The sequence below is a fragment of the Mya arenaria genome, chromosome 10 (assembly GCF_026914265.1).
Source record: "Mya arenaria isolate MELC-2E11 chromosome 10, ASM2691426v1".
Taxonomy (NCBI): domain Eukaryota; kingdom Metazoa; phylum Mollusca; class Bivalvia; order Myida; family Myidae; genus Mya; species Mya arenaria.
This window is the reverse complement of record NC_069131.1, coordinates 59,189,809-59,213,559: the sequence shown is the minus strand read 5'-3', so window position 1 is coordinate 59,213,559 and position 23,751 is coordinate 59,189,809. Positions and strand designations below refer to the sequence as shown.

The following is a 23,751-nucleotide window of genomic DNA, read 5'->3' as shown; positions in this document are numbered from 1 at the left end:
AAAACAGTTTAGTAAAAACAGTGGCCCAGCACTGTTCCATGGCGCAGCCCGTTTTCGATCGGGTTTATTTCCGTTCTTCCTTAAGCAGTAATCCCGCTTCCCAAAATCAAGCAGACCACGTTATCTTAACTTATAATATATATACACATACATATAACATATATTAACAAAATAAAGTTTCCTGGCTACTCGCAAATTTTCTATTGCAATACCCAAATTAGTGCACGCACAGAATAAGGAAATGATTTTAAACATAGGTTCGAGCTTGGTTACTCTGAAAAGAGAAACAACTTTGAATAAAAACAAATCTAAAGTCAGGTGCAGCTAATTCGGTTTGATTTCGTGTTCTATGTATTTGGCGTTGACTCTTTGGCATCAAACTGAATTCATGTTTAAACTTTCAACTTCTGTGCTTGTAGTCGTTCATATAAATATTGTATCGATAATTAGAATACGGTGTGCAATTGCGCTGCAGACCTTTACAATGCTTTATAACTCGCACAACTTACCAAGCTTAATGGTTGCGAAACCGTCCACTGTTAATGTCGTAGCCTATGGTTTAATTTGTACCACAGTTTATGTTCCTTTCTGACTGAATGAGTACTGCTTGTATTGTCGGTCAGTCAGTATATCGCATAAAACATACTTCAGGTTATATATCGTGCATAAGTCACACAAAACATAAGACGAACAAATAGATATAAATCTTTCTGTAATAATCTACACACGATACATTTTAAAACTGAGACTGCAGTTTCATAGAAAGTAGCAAAATATGTCAAAATTGAGTGTACTATGTCCTATATTTAGTATCAAATGAGAAACATCAGATTGTCGAAATTCTATAATGAAAGCACAGTATAATTGTCATCAACATTCCTGTATGTTGGTTCGCTTGCCTGTCTTTGGAGCTGCTCATATGCCTTTTCGGTTTCAATCTGATCTAACTGTATTTCCGAACTTTGTTCTGAAAATAAAATGTAGCCCATCAAACAGACTTCAATGGGAATACATACATGTTCATATGTTTGTGAATACTTGAAACAGGTTCCAGACAACGGTGTTTCTTGTGAAAAATACCAAAGGTGCACTGATATATATTTTATACTTAAAACCTAAAATTTATAATATTTTTACAAAATAATTATGCATATACATGTTATAAAACCAATACGATATCAAATACCTATTGGTTTAGATCTTCGTCTGTTCCACAAGTAGAAAACAGCAGCCGTACACATGAACAAAGTAGCAAACACTCCCACTAAAGCTGCCGTTGCAATATTTGTGGAAGAAGCAGTGTTAATTCGTCTCTCTGAAATAACAGTTTTTGCATCAAAATGTAGACCATAATAGTCATCTAGTGTATACTATATTATGGCAGGGACATAATAGTTATTATATTCTTTATTCACAATTAGCTATAAAACACTTTTTACGCCATACTGAATTTAATTTTATCTTTTTTCGACATCTACAATTTTACTACAACATTATATATTTTGAGTGCATATGGGATATGAATAGTTGTATTTAGCCGTGCCTGAAAATTGTACTCCGTTTCAGATAAATCACCCTGCCATAACAACGCGCATCTTATTTATTCTAACTGTATTGCTTATGAAAATAATACCATTTCATTTCAAAAAAGCCCAATTAAGTAACTAGTAATGTAAAACTTTGAATAGAAAATGGAAATATATAATCGCTTTCACGCAGTTGCGGTCTGGCTTAAAGAAACAAACCCTCGGGCAAAAGGCGGAGTTGTTACCCGGAGCAGAATATATATATATCAGATATGTTTTTGATATAATATGAAACATAACCAATGTTTAACAGAAAATAAGCAAACCCTTCTATTTTTTTAGGGAAATGAGAACATACTTTGTCTATAATAATGTTATGTTATGTAATTATGTTAATAATTAAAAAAATAAATGTTCAATACCCCTTTGATTAAAAACACGTAACAACATGTTTTATTGTACAGTGTTTATTGTTCTTTTCTAAGTTGTAACATAGCTTTCAATCTGAGTTAAAAAAACACGCTATTAATATTATTATTTTTCTTATTTTAAACAAATAATTTTCTAAAAATGCATTAAAATCCCTGGCTTTAAAGGCGCAAATTTCGTATATTATGAACAATTTATACCTATATTACAAGAAGTTCCTATATATCCACTCACACAGCCATTTGTGCAAACACCGCTGCCATTGCATGGTGATTCACCGTCATTCTGTTCACAATTGTCCGAACATTCCTTTTCACAATAAGTACCATGCCGATTGTAAATGCATCCGTGTGTGCATGTACCAGTTTTCTGATGACACCGTGACTGGACACAGGAAGAGTTACACGACGTATTACAGAAAGGTCCGTAAACAACGTCGGTAGTGCAGTACAAACACACACTCCATACCTGGTCACATGTAGAACAGTTGAGATTACATCTTGCATCGCATTTGTCAGACCAAAATCCTCGCCTGCATCCCAAGTCACAACGGCCACTGGAGGGGTCGCAACTCCCTCCTAAACAGTTTATACCACATGCGATACATTTTCCATTACTTGAGAAAAATCCATTCTTGCATTTTATACAGTATTCGTCATTCCGTTTGCATTTAAGACAATTATTATCAAATAGAATACATGACTTTGAGCAGTCTTGTCCATAAAAGCCATCATCACAATTGTCACATCTTGTCCCATTGAAGTTTTGTTTGCAATTGCAAGATCCATCATTTTGACAAACATTCATGCAACCATCAGAACAGGGTTGATTACAGTTTGAAGAAATGTTAAAATAACCTTCCTTACATTCATCGCAATTCGGTTCCATGAAATTCGGTAAACAAAAACAACTGCCATCGTCCTCGCATGTCGGACTTACACAACCCTTACCGCAAGCCGTTTCACAAAAGGTACTTATTTCATAAAACCCAGCTTTACACGAATCACAGCCATACTGTTGAAGACAACGGCAATTGCTATAGTAACATGTATCTTGACAAAGATGGCCATATTTCCCTTGTACGCAAATATTACAAGAATAGCCTTCATAATTAGCTGCACAAACGTCACATTTTGTTCCAGCGAAATTGTGCTTACAAATGCAGTTTCCATCATCTGAACATTTGTTATCAATGCAACCTTGAGAACATGTTGTATTGCAGGCATTACCATAGAAACCAGATACGCATGAAACACATGTCTGTGAATGTATACAGCGGCAATTCGGACTTGCACAAATGTACTGACATCGGTCGCCATATAAACCAGGTTTGCAACTATTGCATGCTATTCCCTCATAATTAGATGCACATACATCACATTTATTTCCAGCGAAATTGTGTTTACAAGCACAGATTCCGTCATCTGAACATTTGTTATCATGGCAGCCTTGAGAACATGGTAGATTGCAGGCATTACCATAGAAACCAGAAACGCATGAGACACATATCTGTGAATGTATACAGCGGCAATTTGGACTTTCACAATTGTTCTGACATCTGTCGCCATATAAACCAGGCATGCAACTATCACATGCGCTTCCCTCATAATCAGATGCACATGCGTCGCAGGTTTGCCCACTGAAGTTGTGATGACAGCTGCAGCTTCCATTTCTTTTGCAGGTTTCGCTTATGCAGCCTATAGAACAAGTGTTTTCACAGTTATCTCCATATCGCCCCTGAACGCATGTGTCACACATGTTACCTTTAAAGTTTGGTATGCATGTACATCTACCGTCGTTGTCACATGTGCCATCAATACATCGAATTGGACAAGACTCAGCACAAAAGCTTGATGTGCCATAGAATCCAGGTTTGCAGGCAAAACATTCAGCACCCGTGTCTTGAGAACATATCAAACAATTTCCTCTACAAGGATTTTTACACCTAAATCCATAAATGGTATCGATACATCCTTTGAAACAAATTGTATCTACGTGTATACTTGGCGATCTTTTACACCCTAATTCTCCGTCAATGCAACAGGCACAGCGTCCACTGCAGTCGATGGCGGCTTCTATCATATTGTTGGAATTTGTCAATACTGATATTGCATTGCTAACGATACTACAGTTGATACAGTATAAATATAACAAAATTAAACTGTAACCATGTGGCTTTAATAAATATTACAACAGAGGATCCAAGCCTCCGTTCTTTTGGTCAAAATTGGAAATTATCAACTGACCAAAACAAGTGGTAAGCAACAGCGTGTGATCAGTTAAACTAACCTACGGATAACTTATTCGTATTTTAATGATTCGGAAAATAGTTTAAAGGCCAAAACAACTACAGTTTGAGAAAAAATTTGTTCCTCAAGTTTTCCACTTACTTACCTCCATTGCAAAGACGAAAAATGAACAACAAGTAAATATTGTATGCTTTCATTCTCTGACCGCTCTTCAGGATCTGCATTTGTTTAAAAAGAAAGTATAGCTTTAATATTAGGCACATAAACTAGCAAGCAAATGTTTTGCAGCTTTGCGGATTTAAGACCAAAATATATTGGTGAATTAACTTTATATAATACTATTTTCGTATTCGTTTTTTTAAACAATACCAATTCGGAATGCATTTCATAGAGGAGAGCAAAAAGGCGGAAGCGGAAGAAGCACTATGTTTAAATAAGGACATACATTAAATCAAAAACAAGCACACCCGCCAGCCGAAACGAGTTAACAATAGCATTATTAGGAACAAGAAAAAATAAAAGATACATGATTGTGTAAAATACTTTTTATATTCAATGTATATTTGAAACAGGAAGAGTATAATGCAACACAGGTATAGTAAAGTGGTCTCATTCCCTTTTAAACACAACTTAAATATGAGATAAAACAAAGATACTTGATATAACGGTTAATACATGTTCCCTGGGGTGATATTTGAGCTATGCAATGGAAAAGTACAATGAGTTTAATTCACCTATAGTTTAATCATTGATGACTGTATATTATAATATTAGTTATCTCATAAACACATTTCAAGTATTAAGTTCAAAACAGACACACGCTTGATAAGTGATACAATATTCTCAGGATAACCTGCCAATTCGGAAATAATAATTCATATTGTTATAATTTTAGCTCAGTATTTTGTAAACAATTACGCGTCTGCATATATTATTATTCAAACACGATCATTATACATCGCAGGTTAGTATCTCGGTTGGGGAAGGTCCATTTGTCAAGGCGTAGAATATCAGGATTATTATTATTATGATTATTCGTTAACAATATAAATATACATTCATAAATGGTTGACATACAATACATCGTGTGGATTATCAGAGCTTGATTCCATATTAAATAATGATATACATGGTTGGACAAATGCTAAACCTAGTGTCATAATTTGTGGCTTCTTTGTATAGGACTACTCTAAGATCTAAGCTATATACTATGGCTACTGGCATTTGAGCTCTATCCTATCACGTTTAAAAGACGATTTAAAGACTTATCGTATTGTGAATGGTTAGAAACAACACGACGCTCAAAGTAAACAGAATGTTACAATATATATTAACAATAACCTGTAAATAGTTTTCGTATGTCAGGAAAAAGCGTATATATTACGTACGCCCGTCCGTCCTACCATATATTGATCTTTCATTTTTGAGTATTGACTCTTCGGGGGTTAATTTATGCGCTCCTTCTTGAGAATACAAGTCATTAGCGAATATCGACAAATATATTGTTATAAATTTGTATTTATATATTTTTAAAACTTGACTGTGTGATCAACTCTTAGTAGATGCCAAAAGCCTAGATAATTAAACATTCATCACTAATTAATGAATTATTAAACGTAATGAAATCGATCGTATGAAACTTTCTGTATTAAACTTACTATGATTGAATATGAACAGTGGGTATCCGAAGCAATTGGCTATTTGTTTAATCCAAAGCTTGTGACAAAATAATCCCAATTTAATAATAAGTATTTCGTGCCTTAACTATTATGATCTACAGCCACGATTGATATATTTATGATATTTCTCAAACAGGAAGAAAATATTTTAACTTTTGTTAAACTTCTCACTGCAATTGAATGAACATAACGTTGAAACATGATACACCAATTTAAACAATGTCAAAAAGCGTACTCAAGGTTTATGAATGAACGCATTCGTTTTTAATTTAATTGACCTGTTTATGCGTTTAAGAATCAATGATGCTTTGAAACCTGCTGTATATGATAGTAGTTATTAACATAAATTAATATAAAACAGATGTATAATCATTTTACTGATAAAACATTCAAAGTTCTTGCTTTGATAAAGGAACAATGTGGAACGTTATAGTACCATTTATCACATTCTTTAAGTGGCCCTTCACACCTGAATATTACAATCATAGACTGTTTATATATACATCCTATATCTAGTTCGGCATTCGAGCAGACTAGAATATGGCTAAGCACGTTAATGAATATGGGCTCAGACTAAGCACATCAGTGTGAAAAGGCTCAGACTAACCAAGTCAGTGAATATGGGCTGAGACTAAGCACGTCAGTGAATATGGGCTCAGACTAAGCACGTCAGTGAATATGGGCTCAGACTAAGTACGTAGGTGAATATGGACTGAGACTAAGCATGTTAGTGAACATGGGCTGAGACTAAGCAAATCAGTGAGTATGGGCTGAGACTAAGCACGTTAGTGAATTTGGGCTGAAGCTAAGCACGTATGTGAATATGGGCTGAGACTAAGCACGTCAGTGAATATGGGCTGAGACTAAGCACGTCGGTGAATATGGGCTGGGACTAAGCACGTCAGTGGGTATGGGCTGAGACAAAGCACGTCAGTGAATATTGGCTGAGATTAAGCACGTTAGTGAATATGGGCTGAGACTAAGCACATTAGTGAATATGGGCTGAGACTGAGCACGTCAGTGAATATGGGCTCAGACTAAGCACGTCAGTGAATATGGGCTCAGACTAAGCACGTCAGTGATTAAAGGCTGAGATTAAGTACGTTTCTTAATATGGTCTCAGACCAAGCACGTCAATGAATATGGGCTCAGACTAAGCACGTCAGTGAATATGGGCTGAGACTAAGCACGTCAGTGAATATGGACTCAGACTAAGCACGTTAGTGAATATGGGTTGAGACTACGTTTGTATGTGAATATGGGCTCAGACTTAGCACATTAGTGAACATGGGCTTAGACTAAGCACGTATGTAAATATTGACTGTGACTAAGCACGTCAGTGAATATGGGCTCAAACTAAGCAAGTTAGTGAATATGGGCTGAGACTAAGCAAGTAAGTGAATATGGGATCAGACTAAGCATGTCAGTGAGTATAGGCTGATACTAAGCACGTCAGTGAATATGGACTCATACTAAGCACGATAGTGATTATGGGCTAGGACTCAGTCTGTTAGTGGGTATAGGCTGAGAGACTAAGCACGTTAGTGAATATGGACTCAGACTAAGCATGTCAGTGAGTACAGGCTGAGACTAAGCACGTCAGTGAATAATGGCTGAGACTAAGCACTTCAGTGAATATTGGCTATGACTCAGCACGTCAGTGAGTATTAGCTGAGACTAAGTACGTCAGTGAATATGGACTCAGACTACGCACGTTAGTGAATATGGGCTGAGACTAAGCACGTTAGTGAATATGGTCTCAGGCTAAGCACGTTAGTGAATATAGGCTCCAACTAAGCAAGTTAGTGAATATGGGCTGAGACTTAGCACGTCAGTGAATATGGGCTGAGACTAAGCACGTTAGTGAATATGGGCTCAGAATAAGCGAGTTAGTGAATATGGGTTGAGACTAAGCACGTTAGTGTATATAGGCTCAAACTAAGCACGTTAGTGAATATGGGCTGAGACTAAGCAAGTCGTCAGTGAATATGTACTCAGACTAAGCTTGTCAGTGAATATGGGCTTAGACTAAGCAAGTCAGTGAATATGGGCTCATACTAAACACGTCAGTGAATATGGGCTCTGACTAAGCACATCAGTGAATATGGGCTCAGACTAAGCACGTATGTGAACATGTGCTCGGACTAGGCACGTTTGTGAATATTGGCTCTGACTAAGCAGGTTATTGAATAATGGCTCTGACTTCCCTGGTGGGTGAATATTTGCTTGGACTAAGCGCGTAAGTGAATATGTGCTAGGACTTAGCACGTTTGTTGATATTTGCTCGGTCTAAGCACGTTAATGAATATGGGCTAGGACTAAGCACATCTGTGAATATTTTCTCGGACTAAGCGCGTAGGTGAATATGTGCTAGGACTTAGCACGTTTGTGAGTATTTGAGCAAATATCTACATTTGCTGAAGGGTTCCAGCTATTGGCATCTTAGTTTTAACACTTCTAATGATTTAACACTCTCTTTTTTGTCATAAAAAGAGCATTTCACAGGCGAGTCGAGGATTGGAAGTCTTCAATCGACAATCTTTTTTTCTTTTTCATTTCTTTTTGGGGTTGGGGTGAGCCCCCCCCCCCCCCTTGGATACGCTAATACATTTAACAAAATCATGAATGAATACCTCTAATTCAACTTGGAAGTATTTCATCTAATTTTAAATATCAAGCAGCTCTGATGCAGTTGGAAGGTTATTTGATAGAATTATACAAATTATTAGGAAAAACATTCCACTATACACACATATATATATATATATATATATATATATATATATATATATATATATATATATATACAAAATCATGCTCCAAAAAGAGTAACAGGTTGTCTTATTATAAACTTTATACGGAACAACATGCAACACGACATATTTAAATGCACTAGGTAATACAAATATATTGAAAACTATATAATGCAGAATCAAAAATTAGTTGTCCCACTCATTTCAACTAAATAGAAATAGTATGCATTTGAATAAAATATCGCGACCAGGTACAAAGTACCCGATAACAGGTATTTATCCGGCAGCAATTGACTAGGGGAATGTTATATTGTAATATGAAACAACCAAATGAAACATGTTCAAAAGGTTTATGATCTATCGCCTTACTTTTAATTTTCAAAGCGCATTTAATTTGTTATAGTGTTATTTATTCAGCCGCTATATTCAGTAATAATAAAAATTATTTTATTAATAATATTTTATTATATTGCACTGTTCAAAACATTTTACTAGGTGCGCTAATTGATGAGTGTCTGTGATTTTGGTATACCTCCTGCTTTGATCAATATATTTCTGCATACATCCTGTCTCGTAAAGGTCGCAGTTTATAACGTTTTGTTAGGTGGAGAAAACATAAAATATAGTATATACTAATAACAAGTTCTCATTTTACCTGACTGAAATTAGTTTATCATAATCTCATTTCCCTTCAAACGATGACCATGCAAAGTAATGTAGTCCATAGTCCATATTCACAAATTATTGATTTACAAAACCTCGTGTTAGTTGTGAAGATGAAGATAATATGCAAGCGTACATAATAAACAAAATGATGTCGATCACAGTATTTAGTTCTAAAGTCAAAGTTGCTAGTTGTAATTCATCTAAAAAATAACATCAACAACATCAATCAAAGCTTTATTGAGCATTATTGAGTAAAACAGCAATCCAAGCGACGTAATTGCCACTGTCAGCTAAATACATAACATTATAACTGATATTTGAAGATTTAAGGCTCCATACATACTGCTGATTAAAAACACCAGACGCTTTTTTGCTAAGGACTACTAAGATCTTACTTAAACCGATACTGTTAGAATGAAGATATCAACTGGCAATTATCCCCCCTAAAATGCAACCGGCTTTCATAGTAATAAAATCGCAAAGTCCATAAAGTTTTCCGAATGTATTGTTGATAAAACAATTTTGTGTTGGTTTTTAGACAAATGGACAGAATAAAAAAATCCACATCGTACTCCTTACCATTTCATGATGATGTATTTGCATTTTTAGGTAAAAGTTCCCGGTTAAATTGTCTCTGTTTAAGAGCTGGAAATTGTATACAGAGAATCGAAATTGAGGAACAGTCAAACAATAGAAGTACTGTAACCAGCATTGTTTTGAAGTACACGCATTAGCCGAATTTCAGGGGCTATCATGTGTCGAAGAAGAGGGACACGCCCAGTATCGGAGTACAGGGACATTCCAATTTCTGTCATAGTCATATCTTCATAGTGCAGGGATAGGCCAGGCATGTTGGTACAGGGACAAGTTTAGTATCGAAAAAAGCGACAAGCCCAGGGTCGAAGTACAGGGACAGGCCCGGAATCGATGTACATGGAAAATATCAGTACCAAAGTACAGGGACAGTCACATCTTTGAAATGCAGGGGTAGGCAAAGCATTTCAGTAACGGGACAAGTTCAGTATCGAAGAAAAGCGACAAGCCCATGATCGAAGTATAGGGACAGACCATGAATCGATGTACATGGAAAATCTCAGTATCAAAGTACAGGGAGAAGCCTAGTAGTTTAAACAGGGACAGTCTCAAAATCGAAGTACAGCAAAAAACCAAGGATCGTAGTGCGTGGACTGGCGCAACGTCAAATTACAGTTACAAGCAAAGAAATAAAGAAGCTCTGTTTTTAATATCTGAGACAGACCCAATAAGGAAGTACAGGGTCAGACCCAAATTCAAAGTACAGGGACAGACTAAATGTCGAAGTACAATTACCGGCACCGTTACAAAGTACAGGGACAATCTAAGTATCGAAACAAAGGGATATACATAGTATAGAAGAACAGGAACACGCCAGAGTATTGAAGTACACGTAGAAGGCAAGGCTCGAAGTGCAAAGACTGCCCCAGTACACAATAGTATAGTGACTTATTAAGTAGCCCAAAACTAAGAATTTGTTTAGGATTGCACATTAACCAAAAACGCAATATACCACACAAGCATGCGTTATAAATTCGTAGTATAAAGTGAAAGCCTGTACATTTGCAGTCATAATCAAAAATAAAATGCATAATTATTCCACATATTAACTAAATTAATTTAATAAAATGAACTGTAAAAGATCAGACTTACTACGATTGAAGATGTACTGATAGGCTATATGTTAATTTTGAAGCTTGAGGCATAAATTCTAAACTAAAGAATTAGTCGCGCGTGCCGAAACCGTAAGGATCTACATCCCCGACTGTCATATTCATCAATTTTTCTCAAACAGGATGAAAATAGTGCAACCATAGTTTGTCTGCACACTTAACAATATTAACACAGACGGTAAAGACACTTGCAATGAAATGAATAGATGGTTGAAACATGATACAATTTAAACATTTTCAAAATAGCGTCCTCGTATCTCAGGTTTATGAATGAACGTATTCGTTTTCAATCTTAATGAGATGTTTATGCGCTGAAAAGTGAATGCTTATATGAAACCTAATGTATTTAGTAAAGTTAAACTCAAATATTGTTTATATTAAACGAGATGATATCATAATGTTGAAAAAACTATTCATTGGTTCTATTCGGTATCATGCTATCGTCGTTGCCCTTTCTATTCTATATGTTATTAGTTTATGCAACGAAAGGTAGCATAGTCGATTTGTTAAAGGGACAACCTCGGTTTCCAAGCTAGCACTAGATGTATTAAGACTAAGATTATGGTAGTCAGGCGTTGAGTGCCTTATAGAGCAGTTGGTACTTAAACGGAAACCAAATCGAAATTGTTCCATTTGATGAATATCCTATATTTCATACCCTAACATTTTCCTGAACTAAAACACAAGAAACACTTAGACTACAAAGAACGATGGCAGTGTCTTACATCTAAACATTCAGACCACATTCGGTTATCATAAAAGAAAGGAGACTATTAAACTGTCTGGATCCATTGTGAGCCATATACAGTGTTATTCAACAGAGATGTGTATATTCAAGCTTTTGTAAACAAATAGCATGCTTAAATAGTAATGTTTCAGTTTTTTTTTGAATAACGCGATTTTTCAAGTCACCCACAAAACGTGATATAACAGAACTTTTGTGTAAAGCATTTTACGTAACGTAGTAGCATGCCTAACCAAAGGTACCTAAACATTAATGCTATAAGACTAAGAAAATGTTGGAATGAACGGGATTGGACAGATTAGCTCGCACAGGGCTTGGACACAATTTTAACGTAGTCATATCCGAAATCATTTAACATTTTCATACAATTTGGTGCTCTATTCTGAAAAACTAAAAATCAACTGCCACCTAAAATTATAACATGTTAAAGGCATATCATGAAGAGGAAAACAAAACACTTTTTGTTCCAGTGTAAGATCCAAATGTATTTCATCTCGTTAATTTATTTAATTCACGGAAAATTATCTTTTGAATAACAAACCTCTTAATCCACGACGTGTGATTTCCAGTAATCTAGTGGATTTAATTATGATAAATGCAAGACATTGATTATTTACCAACACTACTGATTGATAATGAGCTCGTTTGACTAATTTGAAAAACGTTAACACTGAAGATCTATACAATTAATTGATTATATTGAACTGTTCTTACTTTACTAGAATCCAAGTTTTAATAATGTTCCAGTTAAAGCATCAATGCCTATGTATATTGAGACTGTACATCGTTTAAACTAGTTTTTGCACCGATATATGAATTAAAAAAAACTGTAAACTAATCATTCAATATATATTATATTGATTTTCCTGTATAATCGTCGCTATAAATGTACTGTTATTAATTTGGTGATAAGTCCAAATGAAGATGCACAAACTAAATCATGACAATCCGCAGTCATGACAATCATATTACAACTAAATAACGATAACAGGAAGAGAATATCTTCATTTCTAGTCCTTCTAACCTAACATAATTTAGCGACTGTAATACTCGTCATTTTCTCAAACAGGAAGAAAATATTGCAACCATTTTTGTCAGCCCACTTAACACTTTTAACAAAGACGGTTAAGTCGCTTTCAATGGACAGTAAATATCGCTGAAACATGATAGTATAACAACAATTTAAACAATTTTAAAAAGCGTCCTCATATCGCACGTTACTGAATGTACGTGTTGGTTTTCAGTCTAAATGAGATGTTTATTCGCTGTTCAGTGAATGATGCTATGGAGCCTGCTGAATTTTATAGAGTTTATTCAAATAGTTTTATATTATAAACCCATATATAATCACACTTGTGGTAATCCATTAATTGTATTGGGTTTCGTCGTTGCCCTTACTTTGTATGCGTTTTGGTTTATGCAAGGAAAAGTAGCATAGTCGATTTGATAAAGGGACAAGGTCGGCTTCCGAGCTAGTACTAATGATCTAGATGTATTCAGTCTAAGATTATGGTATACAGACGTGAAGGGCCACTTGTGCACTAGGTACTATAGCGGAAACCAAATTGAAGTAGTTCCATGATATTAATTTCCAATATTTCATACCCTTACCTTGTCCTGGACTAAAACACAAGAAACACTTAGACTACAAGCTACAAATGAAGTGTCTAATATCTATACATTTCAGAAGATATTCGAATACTTTCAACGAAAGGAAGCTGTTAAACTGTTTGGCTCCATTGTGGGACCTATACAGTGTTATTCCAAAGAAATATGGGCTTGTTGTTATAATGATATGTTGAGAGTGTATATTCAAGCTTCTGTAAATAAATCGCATGTTTGAATAGTAATGTTTCAACTTTTTTTAATAATGCGAGTGTTTAAGTTACCCACTTAATGTGATATAATTTATCTGTTTTGTGTAAAGCATTTGACGTAACATAGTAGCATGCATAACCAAAGGTAACTAATCATTAATTTTATTATATTAAGAAGATGCTGGAAGAAAACAAGATGGACTTCGTCAGAACGCACAGGGCTGGTACACAAAATTTACGTAGTCATATCCGAAATCATTTAACGTTCGCATACAATTTGGCGCGCTATTCTAAGAACCTAAAAATTAACTGCCATGTAAAATTAAAATCCGTTTTATCTTTTGATTAACAAAGCTCATTATCAACGACGTGTGATTTCAAATAATCCAGCGGATTTAATTATAATTTATGCAAGACATTGATTCTTTACCAACACTACTGATTGATTATAAGGTTGATTTATTTGAAGAACGTTAAGACTTAAGATCTATGCAAATAGTTGTTTATATTGAACTGTTCTTACCTTACTAATGTCCACTTTTTATCAATGCTCCAGTTAAAGCATCAATGCGTATAAGTGTGTATAAGTGTTTGTTTTTGCGCTTTGAATTGAATAATGCTGTGTAGTGTGTACCTACTTACAATAATAAAATAAAATTATTAAATGAGAAAACTTAACAATTAAAGGGCATTTAATTATTGCATTCTACAAAAATAAATAGTGATTATAGTATTTTTGCAGGGCCTGTTGTCTAAGTTATTGTTATTGCTGGGACTGTTGTATAGGTTACCGCCTCTTACCCAAGAGGTCGTTATATTGAACTAAACCAGGGCCTAGATCGATATGCCTCCCAAAAAGGACGATATGCTTTAGTCCAGAAAACTGACACGATATTGTTCATAGTGGCTGATAGTTACCTATACAAAAATAAGTTTGAATGAATGGCATGTTTGTATCTTCAGCAACCCGTCTAGTCTAATGGTATGTCAATTTGAAGATGATTTGCAAACTTAATTCATGAATATTTACTTCGTTTGGATGTCTTGTTGGACTGGCGAATTAATTGGCATGAAGGATAAGTGTATTGAGTTACTTACATACTGCATAACGCACCTTTCTTTGTAAAACCATATATTCTGTTTGCGGCAGGCATTTTCTACTTGCATTTTAGGAACTGTGAAAATGAATTTACAAGATCAATGATTGGACCTGGTTTTATATAAATGAGTTGCAAAGAAAAAGTCATATTAGTGTGTCATATTTTCGAGCGTTTCCTAATTATGTTTAACTTTACGATCTCCCCTCGTATATGCATATCAATTGTTCACCTATATGTAATACTTGCCCTTTAATATGACCTAATTTGTCCATGCATGTAATATAATGTGTGGATGCAAGAGACTTGACTTGATTTCATCGACCTCACTGGAATCAAACATGTATACACTCTTTCATTTACACGGTTCATAGAATTATACGTATATAGACAGATAATTTCTAAAACCGAATAATTGAAATGGTTTATACAATTAATGCATTTAACTGAGGTCGATGTAGCCGGATGGTTGATATCTTAATCATGCAGAAGGTAACGTGCTTCTAAATAGTAAAACATTAGTTATTTCGAAACATGCAATGCCGTAACGTGGAAAAAATGAGTTGAATTTGAGATTGCGAAATGAATTAAGTATTTTCCTTATATTATGGCAAAAATAAAAATAAAACCGGCGAAATGCATGTCAGTTCGCATAGACAAGTTTCCTCACTCTGTCACGCGGGGACTTCAGCGATTACTCAGACTACATGTCTTGAAACGTTATAACTAGAAGTTGCCATACAAAGTAGTTTAAGCCTCGAGTACACACATGTTCCACTGAACTCGTGATTTACTGACCGTTACAAAGCGTTGATTAGAATATTGTCAGAATAAAGCTTCTTTTCAGTTATTTGCTGACTAATTATTTACTTATGTTATTGTTGTCCAAAGTTAATACAACATTGCCTTCAATATTTAGGACAGTGCATCTTGAAATATTTATGTGTATAAAGTTAAAATAAATTGAACTCAGAGAATTATTATTTATGTGCTAGTGGTAATACGGACACCAATGAATACTTCCTCCCTATACAATATATTGCTGTGATTGTATGGTTGTGAGATTTTCGTATGCAATTTATTTGGCACCCTGATTATATTTTGTTATATTTTTGTTATCATCATTTTTGTTCTCACGGACATTCTGCCTTTATGTACTAGTAGGAAGGAAGCCTATGAGGAAAGGATTCCGGTGGCAGGATTTACATTTTCTTCTCATCAGATACTAAATAGGTAGTATTCATACCTTATACAGATTTTTATGTTTCTGTACTGTTAAAATGCATCAAATATTCCAATCCCATCATCGAAACAACTGAAGAATTCTCAAATTCCAAAGAGAAGGTCGACCGTTATATTAACAATACATAATGAATGACATATTTTAAATGACAATATTCGCTTTGGTCTAACATCGTGCTTGTTGTGCATGACAGGAAAGATAACCTTATTTGTTCAAAATATTGAGACTGGAAGTGATGTACCGCATTTAAGAAGTTTACCTTTAGATTGTTTTGCTGAAAAGAAGATAAAGGTAATGTGTTTGCGCCCGTTCAAGCATTCAAGACATCCAGACACTACTAGTTCGATACAAGATACAAGAAAATTTATTTCACGTCAAATACACATAAATTACAGCTGTTACTCGCTTTTACTTTACGAAACAATACAAATCAAATAACCTAATTAGTAATAAGTGTCGGAACTCGTATTTTGATCTAAATCTACGACTGATATATTTATGTTTTTTCTCAAACAGGAACAAAATATTTCAACTCTTGTAAGCCTCCCACTGTAATGGACTGAAAACATCGTTGAAACATGATACACCAATTTAAACATTGTCAAAAAGCATACTCAAGATATGAATAAACATATTCGTTTTGACTTCAATTGATTTTTCTAATGCGTCAATTCAATGATGCTTTGAAACCTACTGTATTGCATAATGTTAGTTAACATAAGTTTATATATTAAAAAAGTTATTTACTAATTTTACAGGTAAAACATTAGTTGTTATTGTTGGGCCTAATGCTATCGTTGTTGCACGAACTTTTTTATACGTTATTTGTTTATGCAACCAATACTAACATAGTTCTTGTTTTGATAAAGGAACAACATACGGAAACTTTAGTTTTTGTTATAGTACCAGTTGACATATTATCTAAGTGGCCCTTTAAGCCTGAGTATTGTAATCATAGACTGTTTATATCTAGATCTTATTTCTAGTTCGGCATTCGAAGAGGGCCCTGCATGGCGATGTTATAGCGTATTTTGGTACCCAGCACCCTTGTATACAGGAATTCAATTGATAGCCTTGAGCCGCTGATTTGGTTCATGAGTAAAAAAATGCGTGTGAATATTAACGTTTTCTACTTGACTTTCTGTTTTAATTCCGAATGAAACGACAAAGAGCTAGCACCTATGTCCCCTCTGACCATTGTTTATCGTTGCACATAATGTAAGGATGGATGTATGTTCTTAGCGGCACTGACTAACAGGATATTGTGTTATGCAAGTGGATCTTCAGCCTGTTTTTAACACAGCTGTTCACTTTCTATACGTTTAAACCGTCAAGTAAGGCTTGACAGGGTGAATTCATTATGCTGCTTGCAACGCATTACCACTGGTAAAACATTTTATTCATCAAACGTACGTCAAAGCAAATGATTTACGTGGTATATCGGTTCTTGCGGTTCGGTTCAATATTTAGATGAATAAATAGAAATAGATCTTCTAAACACCAAACTAATAGGTAACATTTCTTACCTTAATAATATCCACTATTTATCAATATTCCAAGGAAAGCATTAATGCTTATGTATGTTAAGGATTGTAAAATCTGTCAGGTTTAAAATATTGTATGCACTGGAAAAAAATCTAATCATTCAATGGGTAATATATTGTATTTCTGGTAGAATGTGCCTCCGCTTAAATGAGTAATGTTGTTAAAAGTATGATAAATCCCAAGGTAGATGCACTAACCTCAGTCTAAATGATGACAACCCGCAGTCGCGACTATCTTGTAACATTTAAATATCTGAAACAGGAAGAAAATATCGCAACCATTATTAGTCATACTCACCTACCACTGTTTAGCAATGCATGAATAAAGCTTTGTTTTATGATACAACAACTTAACCATTTTCAGGAGAGTGTTCAAGATTTATGAGTCATCGTTGATCGTAATATTGATTTAATGATAATAGTTGTTTTACACTATGAATAGCATAATGATCATATATTTACATCCGTACTTGATTTTCTGAACGATAAAAATTGAGTTCATTTAGCATGAACCGGTCGACCTTTCGTGGCCTATGTAGGCGGAGTTTGGCAACAAAGCAACGCTCTGATTGGGCGTAGTGATCTTACTACGATCTACTTTATTGCTAAATATAGCATGGCACATGTTCTGTTGAATGCCGGCTTGTTTACATGTTTCTTTTGATGTTTTACGAAGAATTTAAATGAAAGCCATTATTTTCTAGAAGTATCATTTGGAAAATGCTTTATTTTGCATTTGAAAACCAAAGAACACGCATTGAACAAATAATTCAGACAAATTAAAATTGACACGGTTTTTACTACGGGTCGTCTGTAACAACTGTCAAAACAAACATGGCTGATGATTCTAAATTTGGCGATTTCTTTTTAGGACAAATGTATTCGTTCGAACAAACATCTTAATATTGCAAATTCGAGAAGACTAGCACATCACAACACTTCAATATCTTTGCGAATGTTAAAAGACAACAAAACAATGAAATTTTGACGCTATAATTACCTTCAACTGGAAGTTATCCATGAAATCACCATGACCACATTTTTATGCCCACTCACATGGGCAATATAACAATCTAAAATAATAATTATCTTTTATATCAAAGAGTCAATAATCTAAATTTACCGATTGAATTTTAACTTAAACTATGTGACCATTCAGTGAGGCATATTTTACTTTTCTCTTGTACGGTCTGTATGGAGGAGAATTTTGATTTATTTGGAACAAAATACATATATCAGTCCTAAGAACAATTAAAAAAGTATAAAAAATATCCACCGACTTTCATGGTATACAGTAAACTCAACTGGGACCCACTCTCATTAATAAAATGAACTATTGGAACAACTTCGCTTCAGAACGTTTTGAATTGTACGCAATCAAATCATGGAAGGCAAATTCTGGACTACGAACTAATTTCAACACGTTATTTCGCAATAAATCCTTTAAAACATCGCATAACAACCGAGACTTTGATTGAAAAACGTTACCGAATATGTTGGTATTTTGCAAAATTAATAAAGGGGAACATTTTGTAAAACAAAGAGAGTTCTGTCCAGCTGGTTGTTCGACGAAACGGAGATATAATGTTGCAAGAACACAACATTTATAGTATATTTTGCTATTTATGTTCCATTGTGAATCTTTAAATATGGTAACAACATTAAATTAAAAAGCATATTGAAGCGAAGTTACTTTACTTGAAGTTAACTCGAATAAAATTATGTGTACTATGACTGGACTTCCTCATTAGAAATGTTTAACCCAAAAAGTTCCTTATACAATCATGAATAATAATCATATATAAGCAATCATTACATTAAGTTGGAATTTAATAGACAAATAAAGTCAATACATAACAAAACTATCTCATAAGTCGCCGATGAAAAAAGAATTACTATTGTGTGTGCACCATAGAAATGATTTAAATCATGTATTTAAGTTTTGAAAACGCCTGTCATTTTTTCTCATGCTCATTAATTATCACAAACTAGACTACATTTCCATGTTGTGTTTGACAGTTAACATAACTACAAATTTTCAACTGAGTATTGAATGCATAGCCAGACGTTCACAGCTCTATGCAACACAATGTTGTTATGTGTCAAAAACAGTTTGTCAGTTTTTGCTTCAGTCGGCATATAAAAAAGTAAGTTTTATAGGTTCATGTTATGTGTACCATAAATAAATAGAGGATTATTGTCTGTTTTAGCTAAACATCATTTTACCCCATGAATCCCATCTACTGAGAACAAACTAAAGAAAAACAGTGAAGATGACAATTTAAAGATAATTTTTTAGGTTGACTGATTTAAAAGTAAGGAGAGCTATTCTATGGGCATTAGCATGAAACCTTGTTTAAGATATTGCATGTAAGGGTTGCTATAAATGCCTTATATCAGAAACCACATTGTTAAGTTTCTTCTGAGTTTTATACGTTCATTCGAATTGCACCAATACTACGTAGAGGAATATTGTCTGTTGCAGCTAGATATCACTTCAATGCGTGAATATTGCATGATGTTAGCATGACAGTCCATTGTTCATAATTTATCACCAATCTTAATATCATAATACCCGCGAGGCTAAACCAACTTTAGTTGGCATTGAGTAATCATTATCATTTTGATAAAACACAATGTTTTTATGCTTTTTTACTCTAAATTGCCACTGCAATAACTTTTTGCAAAAAAACTATTCTTGTTTTAATGATCTAAAAATAACGTCTCTTAGCAATACACAAGTTTAAATGAACAGCTTGTGCAAGTACAGCAAAAAAAGGTTTCTTTTGCTTTTCTAAAGTTCCTTGGATTTAATAATAAATACGAGACACACAAGATAATTAGTATCTTTAGTTTTAAAAAGCGAACAATTATCAACAATACATGACGTTTAATTATAAATTCAGTATTGTCTGATCATATCAGGTTTTTGTGCTTTAGTAAGCTGTATTTTCGTGATTATGGATTGGTTTGTGTACAATAACGTCATATTCTATACATATATGTTTTAAATGTATTAATAAAAACATCTCAATCAAACTTACTATACGAGGAAAAAAACGATATAATGTACTTACTCTGATTAAGAAAGCCGTACACATAATCCAGCAATATTTAATTTATTCCGAAAAAAGTGATTGTAAAACGTCGAAATATAAAAGGACGTTTTTTATTGAGGTGAAAGTAAATTTAATCCAAAGAGCAAGGCGCTAACTTCATTCTTAGTTATGACAATCCGCAGTCACGACTATCATATTTTTAAAACAGACATTGCTCAAACAGGAAAACAAGTTCAGTTATTGTCGATCTACCCGCCTTTCCCTATTTGAATAGATATATTTTAAGTCATTCGCAATGGGTAAAATACTGAAATTTAATACATCCATTTAAAAGTTTTCAAATGCGGGTTACTCCAGGTTTAGAAACTTTCCTCTTTGTTTTGTATTTAAATGTGTGTTTTGTACGCTCTGGGTGAAATTATTTACCTGTTATTTTATCCTGTTAAACTGTCGCGTGAGACATTGTAAGTCTGCAAACATGCAAAGGTTCCTGCACGAATTTGCTGAATCCACATTTTCTATATTTCCTCGTACAAAGTTTCCTTAATAAAATATTTACTGTTTTGGATATAAAACTGTCTAATTGAGACGGAAAGAAGTCTCAAACTATTAACGCCGTGGATATTATTGTGTCTAGTGTCACGAATGACAAGAAGGAAATTGTGCTCATTTGGCTGATCCGTAGTAAAAATATCTGAACACCGTTTGGTCACGGCTCAAGATTTGAATGACCGCTAAACTGTACGTCACGAGGGTTCGAGATTCCAGAAATACCGAATATATATTCGTATTGTTTAACAATATAAATGTTCTATGTACAAATCTTTACTTTAATAACTTTGGACAACATATATCAACAAAGAAAACATAAGTGTTAAACGTACACGGACCTGTTGGGTTATGATATTTATAATAAATAACTGGAAGGACTTTTCCAATAAAACTGCGATCACGATTGTAAAAGACTGGGTTATATACTTTTATGTGGTCATAGAAACACGAGAGGACCATATAGTATGACAATCGTAATACCGCTTTATTCAATGCGCTTTAGAACCTTTTAATATTAATTTTTATTCATCATTGAAGCCGCCTTAGGGTTATTTCTGCGGTACGTTCGTTTGAATGTTGAGTGTTTGTCCGTGTAAACTTAAACAATAAGTTTACAACTAATTATTTTTGTGTTTTAGTTCATCTTAATTGTCATTCACTGTCATTTTGTATAAGTTGTTTTGTCAATAATATACTAATCAAACTTTGATATGACAGGACTCGGAAACAAATGCATTTATGACAGGAACTTGCTGGTGACCAACAAGGCATTAACCGTCTTATTATTTAAGAGTAGCGATGATTGAACGAGTTTTACAGGTCTAGCAAAATATATGCGATTTTAAAATTTAAATTGAGGATGCATTAAAACGAGTGTAAATATATATCGGAGCTGCGTGAGAGTCAACAACATAGAATAATAGTTTCTTGAAATTCAACGTTATGCATTTATATGTGTCTGCTCAAATATAATTCAATTTGATGGACGAACTAATTAATAAATCAGAATGATGTCAAAATATAAAAAAAAGAACGATGCATCAAACTGGACAAAATCGTGTTTATAAAAGCAGCAGTATTACCTAGACGTTAAACCTAGTTCATTCTGAATGATTTGTAAAGACGTAATTGAATTTTGATACAGTTATTTTATGCAGAATGCCTCTGTCAATCATCTAGAGTGAAATTTCAATTTCTGTCACATATTTACAAAACCATCGAATAGCGTATTCCAAATTGTGGAGTATATACTGTTAAGAAATGTTGTCGTGCCATAAATGTAATATTTGTTTAAAACTCTGCGGGCGATCAATAAACCATTATCGCACATTTATGATTGAGCAAAGATTGTTTTAAGTTATTATTGTTTACCAGGTTTTATTTATAAACAAGAAAAGGGACATAAATTTACTGAGTCTTAACTTAAACGGAAAATGTTCGTATTTGCATACGAGCTGGAGTTATATAATAGTAAGAATTACGTGAAAATAATGATTAAAAATGCTTATAAAGTTCCGTCTGATTTCAATGTGTTTCAGGGACACCGGGTAAAGCTAAAATAAGAACAAAAATGATTAACTCATGCACATTTTAAAAACACAGTATGAAATACGAGGTTTTTCCTAAACCGCTGATTCGGGCTTAAAAGATATTATGATGAATAGCTAAGCTACGCGCGTTTAAATAATACTATTCTCAAACATTCCAGTTGAAATCTGAAGTGCGAATATGGATTCTGCATTGTCCCAAAAGCTCCGAATGATGTACACAAATTAGTTTTACCTTACTTTCTAAGTTATATAAACATCCAATAATGAAAACCTTTTTCCGACAAATAAAAAATAAAATTTAGTAAAAGAAAATGTTTTCAGAATTATATATATTACATTATGGCCAGCAAAAGAAAAAAAAACAGGATTCCGAAACCGCTGACCCGCTTTCAACATAACTTCACAAAATAGGAACCTTGCTGCCAGGACAAGGGCTGTTTTTCACCTTATGTCCTTATGGAAAACTTCTTTTTCTCAGAAACCTGTGGCCAGATTTCAAAACATTTTCACAGAATTGATCCCTGTGTGGCCTTTCTCGCAGTAACAATGTGCTCTTTCGTGACCTTTTTAACAAATTTATATTTTAAAAGTTTTCGAAGCCCTTTTTAAAAACGTTTCGAATGCGGGGTACGTGAGGGATTCTTCACGTATGTTGTCCAAACAATAAACTAAGAGACATTTGTTTAAACTGATGAAAAATATAGTTCCTCCTTCATTAATTGAAGTTTTCACACAAACTCCCTGAAAACACAATGTCATAAAAACTATAAAATCGGTCTGACTTCGTATTTTATGGCAACCCTTCAGTTATCGTTGTGTACCCTAAAAGTCGATCAAAAAATAAAAGAGCGAGACAATTTTAGCCACAAAAGGTAATACCATGTTTTATTAAAAGAAATATTACACACCACTTACGGACGGTCATTCGCCATTATAAGGACCGGCCTGTCAACCCCCGAAGATATATATCGACTTAGGCATTTTTCGATTCCGAACTATTCCCTTGTTTCTTTGTAACAAAAACACCACTAAAGTAAATGCAATGGGATGATGACATTTTAAAACTTCTCATTCCTGTCAATGAACATTGTCATTCAAACCGGTAGCAGAGGATGAGGTGTGATCAAGGAATTACA

At 34.1% G+C, this 23,751-nt stretch overlaps 1 protein-coding gene across 6 annotated transcripts; it reads right to left on the bottom strand.

Annotated features, from left to right (window-relative positions):
- Positions 1 to 706: 706 nt before the first annotated feature.
- On the bottom strand, positions 707 to 20,750 carry LOC128206653 (multiple epidermal growth factor-like domains protein 6). 6 transcript variants are annotated; one of them, XM_052909253.1, is made up of 6 exons: positions 20,532 to 20,750; positions 17,653 to 17,707; positions 4,350 to 4,422; positions 2,156 to 4,030; positions 1,187 to 1,315; positions 707 to 967 (listed from the first exon to the last, which is right to left on the bottom strand). In XM_052909253.1, exons 3-6 carry the CDS (start codon positions 4,399 to 4,401, stop codon positions 843 to 845), a joined length of 2,181 nt encoding a protein of 726 aa, XP_052765213.1. In that variant the 5' UTR covers positions 4,402 to 4,422; positions 17,653 to 17,707; positions 20,532 to 20,750; the 3' UTR covers positions 707 to 842. The 6 variants fall into 6 exon arrangements, with proteins under 6 accessions (XP_052765213.1, XP_052765214.1, XP_052765212.1 ...); XM_052909254.1 differs by lacking the exons at positions 17,653 to 17,707; positions 20,532 to 20,750 and adding an exon at positions 12,295 to 12,458; XM_052909252.1 differs by lacking the exons at positions 17,653 to 17,707; positions 20,532 to 20,750 and adding an exon at positions 5,863 to 6,035.
- Between the last annotated feature and the right edge of the window lie 3,001 nt (positions 20,751 to 23,751).

Bases quoted from the DNA above. Each gene is read 5' to 3' on its own strand.
- LOC128206653 (XM_052909253.1), bottom strand. From the start codon at position 4,401: ATGAAAGCATACAATATTTACTTGTTGTTCATTTTTCGTCTTTGCAAT. The intron at 4,031-4,349 runs GTAAGTAAGTGG...ACAATATGATAG, and splicing joins TTTTCGTCTTTGCAATGGAG to AAGCCGCCATCGACTGCAGT. The intron at 968-1,186 runs GTATTTGATATC...TTTTATTTTCAG, and splicing joins ACGAAGATCTAAACCAATAG to AACAAAGTTCGGAAATACAG.